The sequence below is a fragment of the Camelus bactrianus genome, chromosome 7 (assembly GCF_048773025.1).
Source record: "Camelus bactrianus isolate YW-2024 breed Bactrian camel chromosome 7, ASM4877302v1, whole genome shotgun sequence".
NCBI classification, from domain to species: domain Eukaryota; kingdom Metazoa; phylum Chordata; class Mammalia; order Artiodactyla; family Camelidae; genus Camelus; species Camelus bactrianus.
Genome location: NC_133545.1, coordinates 83,896,601 through 83,915,841, shown reverse-complemented (window position 1 = coordinate 83,915,841; position 19,241 = coordinate 83,896,601). Strand labels below are relative to the sequence as shown.

At 58.3% G+C, this 19,241-nt stretch overlaps 1 protein-coding gene across 1 annotated transcript; it reads left to right on the top strand.

Annotated features, from left to right (window-relative positions):
* Positions 1–3,170: 3,170 nt before the first annotated feature.
* MYO1G (myosin IG) lies at positions 3,171–18,362 on the top strand. The gene is made up of 22 exons (XM_010969540.3): positions 3,171–3,457; positions 5,006–5,214; positions 5,364–5,457; positions 6,247–6,412; positions 6,695–6,748; positions 8,036–8,131; positions 8,388–8,507; positions 9,066–9,290; positions 9,390–9,535; positions 9,958–10,072; positions 10,197–10,367; positions 10,567–10,637; positions 11,889–11,963; positions 12,173–12,305; positions 13,083–13,249; positions 13,570–13,777; positions 15,085–15,308; positions 15,850–15,994; positions 16,722–16,826; positions 17,027–17,140; positions 17,844–17,998; positions 18,088–18,362. Exons 1-22 carry the CDS (start codon positions 3,363–3,365, stop codon positions 18,242–18,244), a joined length of 3,045 nt encoding a protein of 1,014 aa, XP_010967842.2. The 5' UTR covers positions 3,171–3,362; the 3' UTR covers positions 18,245–18,362.
* The last annotated feature ends 879 nt before the right edge of the window (positions 18,363–19,241 follow it).

Here is a 19,241-nt window from a genome sequence, read left to right as displayed (position 1 = left end):
CCATAGTATTGAGACCAAAGTGTGGATTGATACCTTTAGGATGAGTGATGCACCCTCAGTCTATTTCATTTGATAAATAACTGCTCATAATTCAGTGAGTGAGTTTAGCTGATTTAGCTTAATGTCAGCAGGCCAGCCAAGGCTAACTGAGCCAGAAGAGATTCAGTGAACCACTTTTTTTTCCTCATCTAAATGGCAGAGATCACTTTAAAAAAAATTTTATTGAGTTACAGTCGATTTACAATGTTGAGTCAATTTCTGGTGTAGAGCACAATTTTTCAGTCATACATGAATATACATTCATTCACATTCTTTTTCACCGTGAGCTACCACAAGATCTTGTATGTTTCCCCGTGCTATACAGTATACACTTATTTATCTATTCTCTATATAGCTGTCAGTATTGACAAATTTCAAACTCCTAGTCTATCCCTTCCCACCCTCCTCCCCCCCCCCCCGGCAACCACAAGTTTGTATTCTATGTCTGAGTCTGTTTCTGTTTTATATTTAAGTTCGTCTTTTTTTTTAGCTTCCACATATGAGTGATATCATACGGTATTTTTCTTTCTCTTTCTGGCTTACTTCTCAGTGAGCCACTCTTACGTTCAGTTTCTTACTGACATAGTGAATGGAAAAGTACCCAAAGGGACCCACACTCTGAGTCACCACAGCTATAAAATTACCCTGAGGGGGCAGGGGCAAAAAGCCTCACAGCTCAGAACCGGATACTGGGGAAAACCTGACAGCCCCCCGGCAGATGAGCATGAGAGGTGGCCTCAGAGCAGCTCCTCACAGGCACTTCAGGATGAGCCATGTGGCCCTCGTGGGTCCATGCCCCTCCAGGCCACCTTGGTGGACCCCTTCCCTGCAACTAACCCAACAATGTATGCCCTGAGATGAAGCAAAAATAGATTTTAAAAGCAAACCCTAAAATGGTACAGTTATGGTAGGAGAGCTAAGAAGGGCTGGGGACCTGCCCCAAAGGTCGGTGGCATGAGCAAGGGGAGCCAGTGGGGGAGGCCACTGCAGGGACCGGGAAAGGGAGGCATCTTGAAATCAGCCTAGATGAGATAATGAGAGTGAAACTGCTACCCTCAGCCCCCAGGGGCTCCTCCCTGCTGTCCCGCCCTCATCCACCCGCTCCACCAGTCACTGCCCCAACTTGTCAGACCGTTCCCTGGGGAAGCTGCAAAGAAGGCCGCCATTTGTCCTGCCTGAGACAAGGCAGAGAACCGACCTGGGCACAGAGGTCCAGCCAGACCCAGGAAGGGGAAGGACTTTCGATGTGACGTCATCAGCCTCATGTGATACAGGAGGCAACCGGTGCAATGCTTTGTGCAAGCTGTCAGGGGCAAGAGCAGTCCTGATTGCAGTTAGGTTCAAGGTCACACAGCAGCAGGGTCCAAAGCCAAGCCTGGCAAGCTCCATCCGTGGGCCAATCCCCAACCTAAGAATGTCTTGACTTTTTTTTTTTTAAAATTTTGGGGGAGAGGGGTAGGTAATTAGGTTCTTGATTTTAGTTAGGTTTAATCCCCAGCACCTCATGCATGCTAAGCAGGCGCTCTACCACTGAGCTATAGCCTCCCCTCTTGACATCCTTACTTGAAAAAAAAATAAATAACCCAAAGAAAACTATCTAGTGATGTGAAAATTTTACCAGGTTCAAGTTTCACTGGAACAGCCATGTTGGTGCTTTCAGGTCTTAATTTAATGCAGACCCGTGCCAAGAGGTTGGGAGATTGGGGAAGTGAAACTTTGGGACCTGGCTTGGTGAGAACTCCCTGGGCTGTCCAGACCTTTGGTTGGGAAAACCCTTCAAAAGCACCAGCCCAAGGGGCAGAGGGTGTGGAGGGAAGATGAAACTTGACCAGAATTTGCCTAAGAGAAGCCCCAGGCCCGGTGCGGAGTGGACCCAAAACCCGGACCTGATGGGAGGGTCCCCTCAGAACAAAAGTGAGTGCCTGAGTTTTAACAGGCATTTGAACAAGCACTTTCCATTGTGTTATATGTCTCAGTTTTAAGGTGTAAGAAGGAAGAGAAAAACCTTTTCTTGATTATCAAACTACTTCAGAGTTTAAAAAAGTGAGTTGATGGAGGTGGTAGCCCTCTCTCACCTTCTTAGAGGGCCCGCACTCTGTTTCTGGGGTGTGTATCTACTTTTACTTTAAACAACTCCGCACCTCTCGGCTTTTCTCTTGCCTTCTGAGACGGACTGCACTCTGTCTTTGGAGTGAGTGTACATCTCTCTAAATAAATCTACTTTTACTCAAAAAAAAAAAGTGAGTTGATCGAAAGGCAATTATTTTAAATAAACTAGCATTTTGAGTACAGAATCCCAAAGATAGTATATGGATGACTCAAATTTGGGAAATAACCTGTCCTCCCTGTGCCAGGGGAGGGACAAGAGAGAATTGTGCCTCCACACCCCCAAACCCTTCCAACGCCTCCCCTGGACGCCATGTGGTCAAAGAACGCTGTTCGCTGTTCGGGGACAAATCTGAGCTGACTAGTTTGGCCACTTCTAAAGGTGCTGCCTTACCTACAGAATGAAATGACAGTTCGCACCTCTGAGCTGTGAGAACCCAAGTGTGACAGGAGGGCTCCTGGTGCTGTTTCTAGTCCTTACTACTGAAGGGGCAGGCAGCTGGGCACCAAGGACACAGAGGAAACCACTGGAAAAAACATCCAGAAGCCTGGACCAGCAGCAAGACTCAATCGTGGCACGATAAATCCAGCTCCGTGGCCATAGCGGGGTGTGACGTGAAGCTGGCTTTGTCCTTTACATCCCAGCGTGATCTTGCACACTTGGAAGAAGTATTGCATAGACTCCTGCCCCAAAGGCCTGGGTGTGAGCATTTGTTCACTTTTTTTCAAGTACAGTGTACCTACCCTAAAATCCACCTAGGTATAGGTACAGGGTTATGTAGCCACAACCACGTGATGAAACCTTTTCTTACAGCCACATGAGTGACACCGAGGTGGCAGGGCTGGGGGTGGCAGAGATCCTGCTGCCTGGGGAGAGGGTGGACTTAAGAGATCACAGAGGGTCAGCGTTTCCGCAGGAGGCCAGCAGGAACCCTCCAGAGCATCAGCACCTCAGCCACCTCCCCAGCCGTTAGGCACGCCCTGAGGGGAACCAGGAAGCAGGGGTCAGAGCCCCTTGGGAGGGAACCAGCAAGTGGTGAGGACAACCTCTCCCTGGGGCCAGAAGAACCCACTTCCTACTTCACCAGCACCGCAGGGGCGGCAGGCAGCGAGGGCTGTGGGCAGGGAGGGCTGGGCCTGTGCGAGAGCACCCCTCCCCTCCGTCCCTCTGCACAGGAAGGTCTGGGCAACCTGGCCTGGGTGCTCCCGCCGGCAGGATGGAGGACGAGGAAGGCCCTGAGTGTGGCAAACCCGACTTTGTGCTTTTGGACCAAGTGACCATGGACGACTTCATGGAGAACTTGAAAATCAGGTAGACCCAGGGCACAGGCTCCCCTCCCCCCCTCAGGTGGACCCAGGACACAGGCTCCCCTCCCCTCCTCAGGTAGACCCAGGACACAGGCTCCCCTCCCTCTTCAGGTAGACCCAGGGCACAGGCTCGCCTTCCCCACCCCCTCTGGTCTCCATCAGCCTTGGGGGGTGGGGTGCGCACACACCCACCCAGCCCACTGTCTGGGTGACCACAGGGGGATGGCTAGGGCAGGAAGGACTGCCCCTTCACGGCCAGAGCAGCCAGCCAGTGCTGGAGTGGGCTCCCCAGACCCGTGCCTTCTGACCCATTGTCCTGGCAGAGACAGGCACCCTGACCAGACCCACTGGACACTCCATCTCCCTTGTGGGGCTGGGCTGGGCCCTGAGGGGCTCCAAGGGAAGTGGTGAGGTCTGCCCTGGGGACAAGATGAGATGACGCTGGCAGAGGGGGCATGCGGAGTGCTTCAGGGTGTGGCTGGTAGAAATGACATGGGACCCTATTTGCTGTGGAGGAGGGCAGAGGGCAGGGAGGAGCTGGGGGACAGGTGGTGAGATGGGGTGGCACCAGGACAGCCAGGGGGAGCAGAAGGCAGCCTGCTGTGGAAGAGCCTGGGGACAGCGTCCACTGAGCCCAGATTGTTGAAATCAGAGGCTGCGGGCCATGAGCCAAGCCCAGGGCTGTGGGATGGAGAGGAGAGAGTCAGACAGGAAACGAGCTTCTCTTTTGTATGGGGCACGGAACTAAGCAGGATTTCAATTCGTTCTTATAAACTAGCGTATGAGACAGGTATTACCGTCTCCATGTGAACGATGGAGCACTGAGCCCCTGGCCGCACAACTTACAGATTGGAGAGCCTGTCTGGCGGTAGCGGAGGGTGTGGAGGGGAGCCAAGACAGGGAACTCCCCTGTCAGAGGCGGTGGAGGAAGAGGAACCCCGGACAGGCCATCAGGGGCAGGGTGGGTCCCAGACACCACGGGGCGCAGGATCCTCCCAGGGCCGAAAGGTCAAGAGAGGGGTGGACCCAGGCACCCACGCTGGCGACCAGGCTCCTGAAAGGAAGGGTTGAGAAGTCTGAGGATGTGCCAGGGAAGGTGGTGGTGCAACAGCCCCAGGCCCCTCCCTGCACCCCTCCCAGTCCCGCTGTCTGGGTGGGGCTGGGTGGAGTCGGCTTCTGCTTCTGGGTCCCGCCCAGCTCTTGAGCCGGAAACGGCCGGAGGCCCCTCCCTCCATCTCCCACCCCGATCTCCTCTCTGTCCTTAACCCCATCTCCCAGTCCGCCGGCTCTGCCTTGCCCAGTGTGGCCTTGGGCAAGTCGGTCCCTTAATAAAACAGGCAGTCATGACTCCTGTGACATCAGAACCTGCTGGGACAGCAGCTTGGATCCCAACACGATATTGGGGTGGGGGTGGAGGGTCCCAGCAAGACTCAAATCAGCCTACCCCCCACCCAGTCTCAGCTCTCAGCCCTGGGGGTGGACCAGTGCCCTAGGACCTAGATGTGTGTCCCCCAAGGCCCTGAGCACTGAGGACTGGCTCTGCCTGTGCCAGGTTCCAGAAGGGCCGCATCTACACCTACATCGGCGAGGTGCTGGTGTCCGTGAACCCCTACGAGGAGCTGCCCCTGTACGGGCCTGAGGCCATCGCCAGGTACCAGGGCCGGGAGCTCTATGAGCGGCCGCCCCACCTGTATGCCGTGGCCAACGCCGCCTACAGGGCGATGAAGCGCCGGTCCAGGGACACCTGCATTGTTATCTCAGGTACCTCCTCCACTCCCTCCCTGGGACCCAGTGTCTTCATTTGTCAGTGATGGGGAGGTGACTGGTGCACCTGGTGGGGGGGCGGGCACAGGGAGCTGGTTAAGGGGGAGCAGCCAAATATTCTGTCTGACTGTCCATCTGTCTGGCAGGGGAGAGTGGGGCAGGGAAGACAGAAGCCAGCAAGCACATCATGCAATACATAGCTGCCGTCACCAACCCTAGCCAGAGGGCCGAAGTGGAGAGGTGAGTAGGGGCGCCAATGAAGTGGGGGCGGGGGTAGCCCAGGCCTCATGCCTGATCGGGGAGCAAGAGACATGACTGAGTCCAGCTCAGGCCAAGTTCAGTGAACCTCTCTGTCAGGAAGGCTCCAGATGACCCACAGCCAAGACCTCTCCACCAAAGAGGGGTGAGGCCTGGCATAGGGGTGCCCTGCCTCTACGGACAGGGAGGAGGTGAGGTGCAGGGGACCAACAGACAGGGGCTAGGCCCTCCTTGGGACCCAATGGAAGTGGGGAAGTTGGCTGGCCAGTCAGGAAGGCCCAGAGGCCAGGCTAGGTATCAAGAGTTTGGGCCGGGAACCGGGAACCGGGAAACCAGGATCCACTTGCCCACCAGCGGGGATTTGTAGGAGCAGCTTCCTGTGTGGGAGCCCCGGCTCTTCCTGTCAAGTTGGGGGGAGGTGGGGTTCAGGTTAGAGTGGGAACAGCAGTGGAAGTTGCAGAGCACACATGGCTGGCAGCGCCCACCCCTACAACTGGAGGTTGAAGATGGTGGAGCGTCCAGACCTCACTCCTTTCTGTAGTGCATCCTGCATCTTTGGTCTGGGAAGGCAGGGAGGTGACTGTCTGCATTTGCTGATGCCTTTCAAGCCTCAGGCTTTACACCACACCCGGCACAAGTGCCTGGCAGGTGCCCTTCCCAGCGTCCCAGAGTCAAGGGCCATTCCACGGCCTCAGGTGGAGATGCTGGACCAGGGAGCAGTCCCCAGTGCGAGGCCTTTGTTAGAACCCCGGCCCCTCTGCCCCCACGCAGGGTCAAGGACGTGCTGCTCAAGTCCACCTGCGTGCTGGAGGCCTTTGGCAATGCTCGCACCAACCGCAACCACAACTCCAGCCGCTTCGGCAAGTACATGGACATCAACTTCGACTTCAAAGGAGACCCTGTGGGGGGGCACATCCACAGCTACCTGCTGGAGAAGGTGGGCCCTGCTGCTGAGACCCTGGGCAGGTGGGCTGCACCGGCCTCCCTCGGGGGGATCAGGCAGAGCTGCCCCATCTCGCTGACCCTCCCAGGCCTGGGGCCCAAGGGACAGGAACATACCTTCTTGGATGTCCCAGGTTCACAGGGCTGAGCTCCCGCTGTGGCTGGTGGCGGGGGTGCCCCCCCGCCCCACTACTTGCACTGCCCTGGGGGCTCTGGTGTAGGTTTTCTGGGTGGGGCAAGTATCCAGGCCTGGGTCCAGCTGCCCCTCTCTCCTCAGTCTCGGGTCCTCAAGCAGCACGTGGGGGAAAGGAACTTCCACGCCTTCTACCAGGTGAGCCAAAGCAGGTGGGGACTGCTGGGAAGCCCTCCTGATTGCCCAACTCATTGTCCATTTCCCTTCCCCGCCCCTTTCTGCCCCTGCCCTGCTCCCGTTGCCCCTCCCCCACCCACACTGGGGTGGGAACTCCCTGGACCTGGGCAGTGTCTACACCGCGTCTGACACTGATACTATCTACAATGGGTAAGATCCACTGAGGTGGGGTCTCCTTGGACTCAGGCAGTGTTTGCACCATGTCTGAGCACCACTGGGGTGGTTCTACTTGAGGGCTGACAGTGCCTGACCATTGAAGTGGGTTATCCCGGGACACAGGCACACCTACTTCAATCCAGCTGTAGTGGGATCTCCCTGGACTTGGGAGGTATCTGCACCACTAGGGTGGGTCTGCCTGGACACTGGCTGCATCTACACTGTCTCTGACCATTGAAGTGACATTTCTCAGGATACTGTTAATGTCTACACTGAGTCTGTCCCATTAAAGTGTTTCTTCCTGGACTCAGGTGGTGTCTACACCATTCTGACCCACTGAGCCAGGATCTCCTTGGACTTGTGTGGTGTCTATGTTCTGACTCACTGAAGTGGGTTCTGCCTGGACTCAGGTGATATCTACACCATGTCTGGCCACTGAAGTGGTTTTCCCCTGGATTGGGGTAGCGTCTACACAGTTGATGACACTGAAGTGGGGTCTCCCTGGGCATGGGCTGTGTACACACTGCATCTGACCAGGAGGTGGGTTCCATCTGGAAATGGGCAGCATCTACACCATGTCTGACACTGAGGTGGGTTCTACCTGGACACTGATGGTGTCTACACTGGATGAGATTCTCTGAGGTGGGGTCTCTGTGGATCTACATTCTTTCTACACTCATTCTTGGGTGGTATCGACATTCTTTCTGACTCAGTGAAGAGGGTCTGCCTGGACATTGGCAGTGTCTTCTTCGTGTCCTATCACTGAAGTAGGTCCTCCCAAGACATGGGTGGTGTCTACAGTGTGTCCGGTCTCTGAAGTGGGATCTCCCTGGACTCTAGTGTTGTCTACACCACATCTGACCACTGAAGCGGGTTCTCATTAGACTTGTTCAGTATCTACACTGTGTCTGAACTTAGAAACAGGTTCTCCCTGCGCTCAGGCAGTGCCCACACCATCACTGCACTGACCCACATCCTGTGTTCGTTTGTTGGGTCAACGGTGGTTGAAGGACATGCCTGTTTGTGCTGTGTTTGTGAATAGAGGTCTTTGGAGCTCAGGGGGCCTTACTGAGGGATATCTCGGCCCTCCAGGTGCTGCGGGGCTGTGAGGATGAGGAGCTGCGAAAATTGCACCTGCAGAGAAACCCTGCGCTGTATAATTTCACCCGCCAGGGAGCGGGGCTCAGTGTGAGTGGTGGGCAGGGCTCTGTGTAAGCACCAGGGCACCCAGGCTCTCATCACATCTAGTCCTGGGTGCTGGTGACCAATGGCTTCAGCAGGGCCCAGCATGGTGTGAGTGGTTCAGCAGGACTGGTGGGGCCCTGATTCACTGTCTTTCAGTTGGAGGAATTGGGGCTGGGTGTGGGGATGGGGTGCGTGCGTGCTGGGATAGAGGAATCAAGGTTCAGTGTGGCACTGGGGTGCTGAGCCCCTTCTCCCCCAGGTCTTGGACACCGACGAGAAGAGCCACCACCAGGCGGTGACAGAGGCCATGCGTGTGATCGGCTTCAGTCCTGAGGAGGTGGACTCCGTGCACCGGATCCTGGCCGCCATACTGCACCTGGTGAGCCTGGCTGGACGTCTCCCCTCAGGGAGGGACTAGCCTCTGCCAGCCCAGCCCTGGGACTGGCCCACTCCTCCCTCTGCTGAAACCAAGTTGCCTTGGCGATGGGCTCCCTCAAGATCGGGCCCTGAGCCGTGGGCTCTGCGTGCCCAGAACGTGCCTGATTCCTGTCTAGTAAATTAGCCCGGACTTAGCAGGCAAGGGCAGTCTGGGCTCAGTACAGCTGCGCATCATGCAGACCTGCTTCTTGCTTCTGTTATTCAAGAGCTGTGTGGCTTTGGGCAGGTCACTCGGCGCCTCTGAGCTTCTGTTCTGTGTGAGGTAGAATGAGGAGTGAGTAGTGCGTAGCTGGCTGCAGGCGGATGCAGTGGGATCGCTCACATGATGTTTTGGGTGGAAAGCCTTGGGGAAGGCTCTGCTGTGCTCCAGGAACCGCTCCCATATCTCTGGCTGTGCACATGACAGAAGCCAGGCTCTACTGCACCCCTGGCCCTGCCCTCCCTTCCTCCTTCCCTGGGCAAAGGCTTGCCTGACTTTTTCTGGTTTTCCCATCACCAGGGAAACATTGAGTTTGTGGAGGTGGAGGAGGGTGGTCTGGAGCAGGGGCGCCTGGCGGTGACAGAGGAGGTGCTGGTGGACCACGTGGCTGAGCTGACGGCCACCCCCCGGGAGCTGGTGCTGCGCTGCCTGCTGGCTCGCACTGTGGCCTCGGGAGGCAGAGAGCTCATTGAGAAGGGCCACACTGCGGCCGAGGCTAGCTATGCCCGGGACGCCTGTGCCAAGGTACTCTGGGGGTGGGGGGTGGGGGGAACCCAGGAGGCCTTCCTGGAGGAGACAAGTGCAGAGGCAGTCAGAAGCAGCTGGCTGGTGGCCTCCCCCCAGGCAGTGTACCAGCGGCTGTTTGAGTGGGTGGTGAACCGGATCAACAGTGTCATGGAAACCCGGGGCCGGGACCCCCGGCGCGACGGCAAGGACACAGTCATCGGTGTGCTGGACATCTACGGCTTCGAGGTGTTCCCTGTCAACAGGTAGGTAGCCCAGCCACCACATCCCACACTCTGAGCCCAACCTCTAGGGCCGCCTTAGTCCTGGGGAGCTCAGCTGGGCTGGAGAACAAATGTCTGACTTCTGTCTGGGTTGGTCCCTGGCGCCGAGCTCATGCCCTCAAGCCTGCCTCAGCTATGCCACCATCCAGTGGTGCTCACCCCCTTGCTGAGACTCCGGAATCCACTCCAAGGTGTACGTGCTGGACTTGGGGGCAGCAGGGTAAAGGAGCAGCCCAGAGTGGGAGATGCACCCACACAGTGGGGCCACCTGGGGTGCCTGGCACCAGACCCCTCCGGCAAACTTTTGGGGGGAAGCCTGCCTTTTGTCACACTCACTCCCCGTGGACCGGAAGCCCCCAGGTGGGTGGGCAAGGCATGACTCTGAACGGCCCCTCGGCCCCCAGCTTCGAGCAGTTCTGCATCAATTACTGCAACGAGAAGCTGCAGCAGCTCTTCATCCAGCTCATCCTGAAGCAGGAGCAGGAGGAGTACGAGCGGGAGGGCATCACCTGGCAGACCGTGAGTGCGCATCCCGGGCCCTGGAGGGCGAAGCAGGGCGCTGGGCAGAGCGGGCGCTGGGCGGGAGCGCTGGGGAGAGACTGGCCCACGGGGCTCAGGAGCTGCCCTCCGTGCCCCGCCGCAGGTGGAGTATTTTAACAACGCCACCATCGTGGACCTGGTGGAACGGCCCCACCGGGGCATCCTGGCCGTGCTGGATGAGGCCTGCAGCACCGCAGGCCCCATCACTGACCGGATCTTCCTGCAGACCCTGGACACACACCACCGTCACCACCCACACTACACCAGCCGCCAGGTGCCCCTCCGCCCCCTGCAGTCGCCCCAACCGTGTACACTTCCATCTGGTCCTGACACTGGCATGCATGCGCCCCACAGGCGCCATGCTGCCTATCTCTGGTGGGGGGCCCCTGGTGATGGCTCAGCCCCCTCTGGAGGACTGTCTCCCCTCCCACACACCTTCTGTGCCTTGACCCTGGCCTGTCCCCTACCCACAGCTCTGCCCCACAGACAAGACCATGGAGTTCGGCCGAGACTTCCGGATCAAGCACTATGCAGGGGATGTCACGTAAGGCCCTTCACTGAGCTGTCTCCCCTTCTACCCCCTCCCATTTAGAGAAATTTTATTTATTTTTGTCTATGGGGTTTTTTGTTTTCTTTTTTGGGGGGAGGTAATTAGATTTATTTATTTAGTTAGTTATTTTAATGGAGGTACTGGGGATTGAACCCAGGACCTCATGCATGCTAAACATGCGCTCTACCAGTGAGCTATACCCTCCCTCCTCCCCTTTTTAAGACACTAAAAATATGCCTTTCACCAGATTCACAAATAAAAAGAATAAAAAGCATGAATCGGGGCTTTTTAGTGGTTCCCAGCCCCAGCTGTATCGTAGAATCTTCTGAGAAGCTTTAAAAAAATGCCCTTTTCATGGGATGGGATAGGAGATTCCAAGGTGCAGCCAGGATGGGACCTCTGCTCCTAGCCCAGGGCCAGTTCATGTCACTCTATGAACAAGGTCTGCTCTTCGAGGTGGAGGTCAGCAAGGAGGGGCAGAGGGGTGAGAGTCTATGTTTCTAATAAGCTCCCAGGCCAGGTGGACACTGCGAGTCCTTGCGCCACATACTGAGTACCAAGATCCCCCCCAGTGTCCTCCAGAAATCAACATGGTTAATTTACTTGTCACTCACCTCATCCTGAAGCGGACTGGAGGTGACTCACAGAGAGAGGCACAAATGTCTAATGTGCCCTTCACAAGAAGAAGAAATTGAGTCAGAAGACAATCACCAGGAATCAGATCTCATCGCCCCAGGTCTTTGTAGGAGCTGCAAGTGAAGCCAAGATTTTGGCACTGAGCTTTCTAGCAGTCAAAGGATGAGATAATGAATCTGAGGTCCTCAGTGCCACAGGATCCAAACAGATCAATGACTCAGGAGTTCCCGATTGTAATTGCAATCACTGATATTTACAGAAACTCAGTAGGCACCTTCTGAGCATTTGATGTCCACTGAGGCACAGAGAGTTTAGGTAACTTGTCCCAGGTCACACAGCATGTATGTGCCGGAGCCAGGATCCAGTGATGTGACATTTGGCTCCGGAGCTGTGGGCATAACCACTGGACTCATCTTCCAGGAGAGGAACTTCTGAGGCAGAACGTTTATGCGATGAGACAAAAAGCGGGCAGGAGGGGGAAGGGAAGAGGAGCTGGCGAGAAGGAAGGAAGGAAGGCTGACCGACAGGAGGACGGGCTGGTGGGGGTGGGGAGGGGCTTGCTCGGGGCCATCAGAGGCTCCTGCCTCCTCACTGGCCCTCGCCCCCCAGGTACTCGGTGGAGGGCTTCATTGACAAGAACAGAGACTTCCTCTTCCAGGACTTCAAACGGCTGCTGTACAACAGGTGAGCGGCTCTCTGGGCGTGTATGGGGGTGCCAGAGGGCAGAGGGCCCAGGGGTTCTGGCTGGAAGGGCTTTCAGACACTCCAGTCTGACCCTCACAGACAGCCTGAGGTTCAACACTGAGGCCATGTAGCGTACAAATGGCCAAGCTGGGCGGGGGCTGTCCCCCGGGAGGGTGGAGGGCGGTTGGACATGCAGCCTTTATCCCTAGCACGGACCCCACCCTGCGGGCCATGTGGCCAGACGGGCAGCAGGACATCACAGAGGTGACAAAGCGCCCCCTGACGGCCGGCACGCTCTTCAAGAATTCCATGGTGGCCCTGGTGGAAAACTTGGCCTCCAAGGTACGGCCCCCCACCCCTGCTCTGACCCTGACTCCTCCAGATCCTTCTGTCTGGGCCTGGGTGTTAAGTTGGGCCCCCCACCGTCCCTGCACATCACCGGGAGGAGGAGGGCGTTGGTTTCCTGTCTGATGTGAGCCACGCCCCCTCCATCAGGGAGGGACCTGCCACTGCACAGGCTAAAGATGCCCTGGGCCAGGCTGAGGCTTGAGTAAACACGGGATTCTAGCAGCCTTCTCCTGGCCCCATAGCCTCTTGGGGATGGGCTGGTGGAGACCTTGCTCAGAGCTTGGGTTGGCCCAACCCTGGTCCTGCGTGGAGCCGGGATTAGCTTCTGGAAACTGAGGCCACAGGGACAGCAAAGCGTCACTAACTTCTTGTGGAGCTTGGGGTCCAAAGTCAGAGGGGGCCGCGGGAGGACTCCAGGGCCAGCTTAACAACAGGACATCCAAAGACTCAGCAGGGCCTCTAGGAAGGCGAGAGGAAGGGCAAGTGGGGCTTACTGCTGCTGCCTCAGCCTCAGAACCTGGCTCTGGGCCCAGCCTCCTGCCCTCACCGAGCATTGGGCTCCCGTCCTCCCATCCCCCGGTCTCCTCCGGGCCCTGCCCTTCTGCCTGCCCTTGGCCCCTTGGCCTCCCCTTCCCACTGAGAGAGCCTCTTCCCCACCCAGATGGCAGTGTGGGAGGGACGGAGGCGCCAGGGCTGAACTCACTTGCTGCCCATGCCCGCTGACCATAAGGCTGTGACATGGGCCTCTTCGAGCATCCTCTGTCCCCACAGGAGCCCTTCTACGTCCGCTGCATCAAGCCCAATGAGGACAAGGTGGCCAAGAAGCTGGATGAGGGCCACTGTCGCCACCAGGTCGCATACCTGGGGCTCCTGGAGAACGTGAGGGTCCGCAGGGCTGGCTTTGCTTCCCGCCAGCCCTATCCTCGATTCCTGCTCAGGTATGGCCCTCCCCACCCCAACCTGCCCCTGTGGGGGGCAGATGATTGGGGGTGCCGAAAGCAGCAAGTGCTTTTCAGACATCAGTGCATGTAGGAGCCAGCAGGCTGCCAACCTCGGGACACTGACAGTCATCGAGGCCCCTCGTGTGACACATGGGCTGGGCTGGGGTGGGCGTGGCAGGGAGGGGGTGTGGGATGGGCTGGGCTGGGCGCGGGCGCTGGAGTGGAGGTGGTGCGGTGTGGAGGGTGGGGCGCTGGGCGGGGCGAATCAGGGCTGGGCACCTCCGCGTCCCGCCCACTGCCCTGTCCTGCGGCGACAGGTACAAGATGACCTGTGAGTACACGTGGCCAAACCACCTGCTGGGCTCCGACAAGGCGGCCGTGGGCGCCCTCCTGGAGCAGCACGGGCTGCAGGGGGACGTGGCCTTTGGCCACAGCAAGCTCTTCATCCGCTCGCCCCGGACGCTGGTCATGCTGGAGCAGAGCCGCGCGTGTCTCATCCCCATCATCGTGCTGCTGCTGCAGAAGGTGTGGCGGGGAGGGACCCCCAACATGGAGGGGGTCGGCCGGGCGGGAAGGAGAGGTGGGTGTGCATTCCCTGCCTTGGGGAGAGGAGAGATGAGTGTGCCCGACCCGGAGCTGGGGGCGTGTGCCTGCACTGACGGGACCACGGGCTCACTTCCCAGCACTGGGGGAGACCCCACTCACAGGGGACAAACCGAGTCTGAAACTGCCTTAGGCACAAAGCATGGATGTGGTTCAGGTCTCCTCCGTCCTGTGGCCGCCAGCTTCAGGCCCAGATGCTCAAAACAAGATATTCAGGGTGCTGGTTTCCTGCCTTCCTTTCTTTTTCCCTCTTTTTCTCCTATTGACTCTGAAAGATTTCCAACCCGGAGAAAAGTGTGCAGAAAGGTGTATTAAATTCCCACATCCCTACTGGCCAGTGTCAACCGTGTCACGTGACCAGTGTGGTTTTGTGCAGACACCTCACCTCTACCCTGTTATTTTGAAGCAAATCATGTCATTTATAATCATTTCAGTATGTATTTCCAAAGGATGAGGATTCTTCCATCTCTTCCCATAACTTTTTTATTTTTAACATTTCAAACCACAGAAAAGCAGAAAGATTCATATAATTTCTCTTCACCTAGATTGCTACAATTGTGTGTTCCCGACCCTGTCTCTGCCTCTCTGTCTGTCTTTCTCCACAACCACATACAGATACTCATGTACGCGTGTGTTTATATTTTTCCCGGAACCATATAATCTAATGACACCCCTACATAATTCAGCAGACATAGCCTAAGAACAGGCACATTCACCCTTTTAACCACGCTGACATTAGCACATTCAAGAAATCAAATGCTGATAAAATATAATCTGATATGTAGGCCATATTCAAATTTGCGAAAGTGCCCCACTGCTACCCATTACATCTTTTAAAAAGCCAGAATCCAGTTAATGATCACACACTGTGTTTTATTGTTACCCCCATTGTCTCCTCTAACACACAAGGGTTGTTTTTAAGAACATGACATGTTACCATCACAGAAACAGGACTGAGGAATTTCTGTCCTGTCCAGTCAATTATCTACACTTCCCCAGTCGTGTCCCCGGTCTGTTCAAGTCAGAGTTCGTAACGTTGCAGTCACGTGTGACATTGCTTAAGTCTGTTTTAATCTGTGGGTCTGCTGGGCTGCTGGCCCTGTGGGATCTCCAGTCTGGATTTTGATGGCTACATTCTTGGGGTGCTCCTCCATTTTGGGGGTCTCCTGAAGTGAGGGAGGTGGGGCCTAGCTGGACCTGACCAAGCACCACCTCCCACTGGCCCCCAGGCGTGGCGGGGTACGCTGGCGAGGCGGTACTGCCGGCGACTGAGGGCCGTCTACACCATCATGCGCTCGTTCCGGAGGCACAAGGTGCGCACTTACCTGACGGAGATGCAGCGGCGATTCCAGGCCGCAAGGCAGCCCCCGCTCTATGGCCGTGACCTTGTTTGGCCGCCACCCCCTGCCGTGTTACAGCCTTTCCAGGACATCTGCCAGGCGCTCTTCTGCAGGTACTCGCCCTCTGCCACCGTCCCCTGCTCTTTCCCACTGAGCTAGTGCCCACTGAATACCTGGACGTGGTCCTCTGAACCCCACAGTGCCAACGAGGAGACACACAATCCTGTTTGATAAGCAGGAGAACTGCGGGCTGTGCACATTAGCTGGCTGCCCACACCTCACAGCTGGTGGCAGATCCCTAATGTCCCCAGCACCTTGCTTGGCATTTGGAGGTGACACAGGCCTCTCTCTCCCTGCTAGAGGCCTGCAGGAAGGGTGGTGGGTCAGAGCTAGAAGTGGGGGAAACTCTACAACTGAGCAGGGCTTTGAAGGCTGAATAGGAGTTCTCTGGGAGACAGGGTGAAGGGTAACCAGGGTGCTCAGAGCAGGAGAGGCCTCCTTCCAATGAGACGAGGGAAGCTGGGACACAGAGGGTGGCCAGTGCCAGGCTGAGGGGCTTTGAAAGGCATTAGCATGTGTTCTGGGGGTCAGGACCAGGGGTGAGGAAGGATGAGGCCTGCACAGGGATCCGTCTGACCACCTGGTCCTTTCCAGGTGGCGGGCCCGGCAGCTGGTGAAGAACATCCCCCCTTCAGACATGGCTCAGATCAAGGCCAAGGTGGCTGCCATGAGGGTCCTGCAGGAGCTACGGCAGGACTGGGGCTGCCGGCGGGCCTGGGCCCAGGACTACTTGTCCTCCGTAAGTGTCAGGGCTGCCGGGGCGGGGTGCCAAGGAGGGGCTCGAGGCTGAGAACTTGCCTATGTCCACCTCAGCTGTCCTCTCCCTGGGTCTGGCTGTCCTATGGGCTGGACTTCTCTGTTCCTGCCCTTGGCTTCTGAAGTTTAAGATTTTTCACCCAGAACCTGCTGGCCTGGGCTTTACTGATCACCTGCTCCTCTGCCTACTCACACTCCTGTACCCGTGTTCTCAGGTAGAGCTCCCCCAGCCCCGTGTTCAGGTCAACACCCCCATTTTCAGGCACAGAGCCCCCTTCTTAGGCACAGCCCCTTGGCTGGCACCCCACGCCACAGCTCCTCTTGGCCCACACATGGGCGCTGTGAGCGGCCCCCGGCCCGGTTCTACAGGGGATGAAGCCTTAGGGGCATGGGGTTTGCCCAGATGGGTGGCTTGGTGTGGAGGAGCCAGGTCCTGCCCAGCCCCTTCCATCTCAGTGTCTGTCCAGGCCTGGCCTGAGGAGCAGGGCTGGTGGGTGGGTGTGGAGGACACAGACATGTGTGCCTGGAACCTTAGGACTGCCGGGGTCTGCGTGCTGGGCCCCCAGGGAACCCAGCGTGGCAGGTGGACCCAATGGGAGGCTGACGTACAGTTTTCTGAGGGGAAGGGTGGCTGTGCTGATTCACTGAGAGTCACTGCCAATCAAGCATGATCCCAGGACCCCATCCCAAGCAGCCCCCTGTGTCCTCAGGCCACAGACAACCCCACAGCCGCAGACCTGTTTGCTCAGCGACTGAAGACACTTCGGGAGAAGGACGGCTTCAGGGCCGTGCTCTTCTCCAGCCACGTCCGAAAGGTGAGAAGTGGGTGCAGGGCACGTGGCAACCCCAGCCCAGGCCCAGCTCAGAGGTTCACAGCTGCTCCTGAAACTTCAAAACTGGTCAATTCCAACCCAGTCAGTGAGAGAATGGCCCCAGGGAGGGGAAGCCCCCAGCCATACTTGCCGGGGTGCCCCTGGGGCCAGGCAAGTGACCCCTGAAAACACCTGTCCTGCAGGTGAATCGCTTCAACAAAAGCCGGGACCGGGCGCTCCTGCTCACAGACCGGCACCTGTACAAGCTGGAGCCGGGCCGGCAGTACCGGGTGATGCGGGCCGTGCCCCTGGACGCGGTGAGCCCCGCGGGAGGGCAGAGGCATCAATGGGGCTCCAGCTGGCCTGGTGGTCCTGCTGGGCACTGCCGGGCCCCTCCCCTCCTGCCTACCTGGGATGGCCAGAGCTTTCTAGAACTCAGCATCAGCTCAGGATGGCAGCCCCCGCGCCCACCCCTCCACTGAACAGCCTGCAGAGGTTTCCCGTTCCCCGTGGCTGTAGGGCCCGAACCCCACCCTCAGCTCCTTCACCCCTTCCTGCTCCACTCTTTGGCAGAGCCAAATGCCAGATGGCCCCTCTTCCCCATATCTCTGCCTGCTGGGGGTCTCCCCCTCCCAGACTGCATGGACCTGGCTGCCACCCATGAGACTCTGTCCCTGTCTGTTTCACCCATATGTGCATCTCTATGGCCCACTGGCTCCCTGGAGTCCCAGCTCATACTCCCACAGGGCAAGGGACAGCCCAGGGCAGGGATTGAGGCTGGGGGTCCCTCTAACTGTCAGGATAGGGGAGCATGTGGTACGCTGGCCACAACCCTCCCATTTAGGCACAGGGCCAGAAAGGGAGGAGGGCAGGACTGTGGAGCCTCAGGTGTTGCGGTGTTCCCAGAGGCTGTCTGAAGAGGGCAGGGATGCTGCAGGGGGCGTGGGCATGCTCCTGGGATGCGGGGCCTGCCTCACCCCTGACCCTGAGACACCACCCCCTCTCCCGGCCGCGGCCCAGGTGACCGGGCTGAGCGTGACCAGCGGGCGGGACCAGCTGGTGGTGCTGCATGCGCGGGGCTACGACGATCTGGTGGTGTGTCTGCACCGCTCCCGGCCGCCGCTGGACAATCGCGTCGGGGAGCTGGTGGGCGTGCTGACCGCGCACTGCCAGGGGTGAGTCCCGGGGCTTGCGGGGCGTCCGCGGGCTGGTGGAGCCCTGCGGGTCCTGACCATGACCTCCCCCCAAACCGTCCCCGCTTCAGGGAGGGACGGGCCCTGGAGGTCCGCGTCTCCGACTGCATCCCCCTGACCCAGCGCGGGGCTCGGCGCCTGGTCTCCGTGGAGCCCAGGCCGGAGCAGCCGGAGCCGGATTTCCGCTGCAGCCGCGGCGCCTTCACTCTCCTGTGGCCGAGCTCCTGAGCTGACCTGTCTGCCCGCACCCGGGCTTGGCCTTGGCGAAGGCGGAGGGGTTCTCCATCCGCGCCCACGAGCACTGGAAGTTCACAGGCGCGCTGTACAATAAAGGATGCTATGTCTCTGTCTGTGTCTGGCGTAGACGTTCTCTGGCCACTGCCAACTTGGCCAATGTCACCCCAGCGTCCTCTGCTGACCCCTGTGGGGTCATCCGAACTAGAGGCAGAGGCCTGGGGGCCGGGTCTGATGGGGCAGCAAGACCCCAACACCTAGGGCCCCAGCCTAGGAATTGGCTGGACCCGGAGCCTGGGTCTGAGACACTTCCAAGGCTGCCCCTGTGGGCTTCAGACTGTCCCCACAGCCACGGTCTCTTTCTTTCTCCCCCTTTCTGTAGGGCTATTGTTCCTATTGGGCCACTGGGGAAGCTTGGGGGTCCCAGCGCTTGGGCAGAGCACACAGTAGGGGCACGGAGAGGTCCCACAGACCGACTGGGGGTGCACGCTGTCCCAGCTGCTGTCAGTGTCAGGGCTGGGTGTGGGCATCCCCGGCCCTGGGAACCCCTCCTCTGGGACACAAGCAGCCAGGACTTCTCAGACTCCCTCTCAGGATGGGAGCCCACCCCTGGGTCTGGGGCTTCTCCATAAAGCCAACAGAAGGAAGGCCAGGGTGGACACACCTCCGCCTCCTCGGGCCAGCGGAGCTCCTCCCCAGCTCCAGCCCTCCCCCTGCCCCGCCCCCTGCCCCCAGCTCCTCTCCAGCCCCTACAACTCTTGAGCCCTTGGTCGCCTGCCCCACCCAGCCCTCCCCATCCCAGCTCCCTGGCCCCTCCCCAGCTTCCCAGCCCCTCTCCAGCACCCCCATCCCACCCATCCCCCACCCCGCCCTCTCAGTAGGTGCCCCCTCTGCTCTCACTGCTGCTCTGTGCCTCTGCCTTGGGCACCCTAAATTCGGGGGGCATCCTTGCTTGGTTGTGCCCTGTTGATGAGGAGGGAGGTCAGCATCT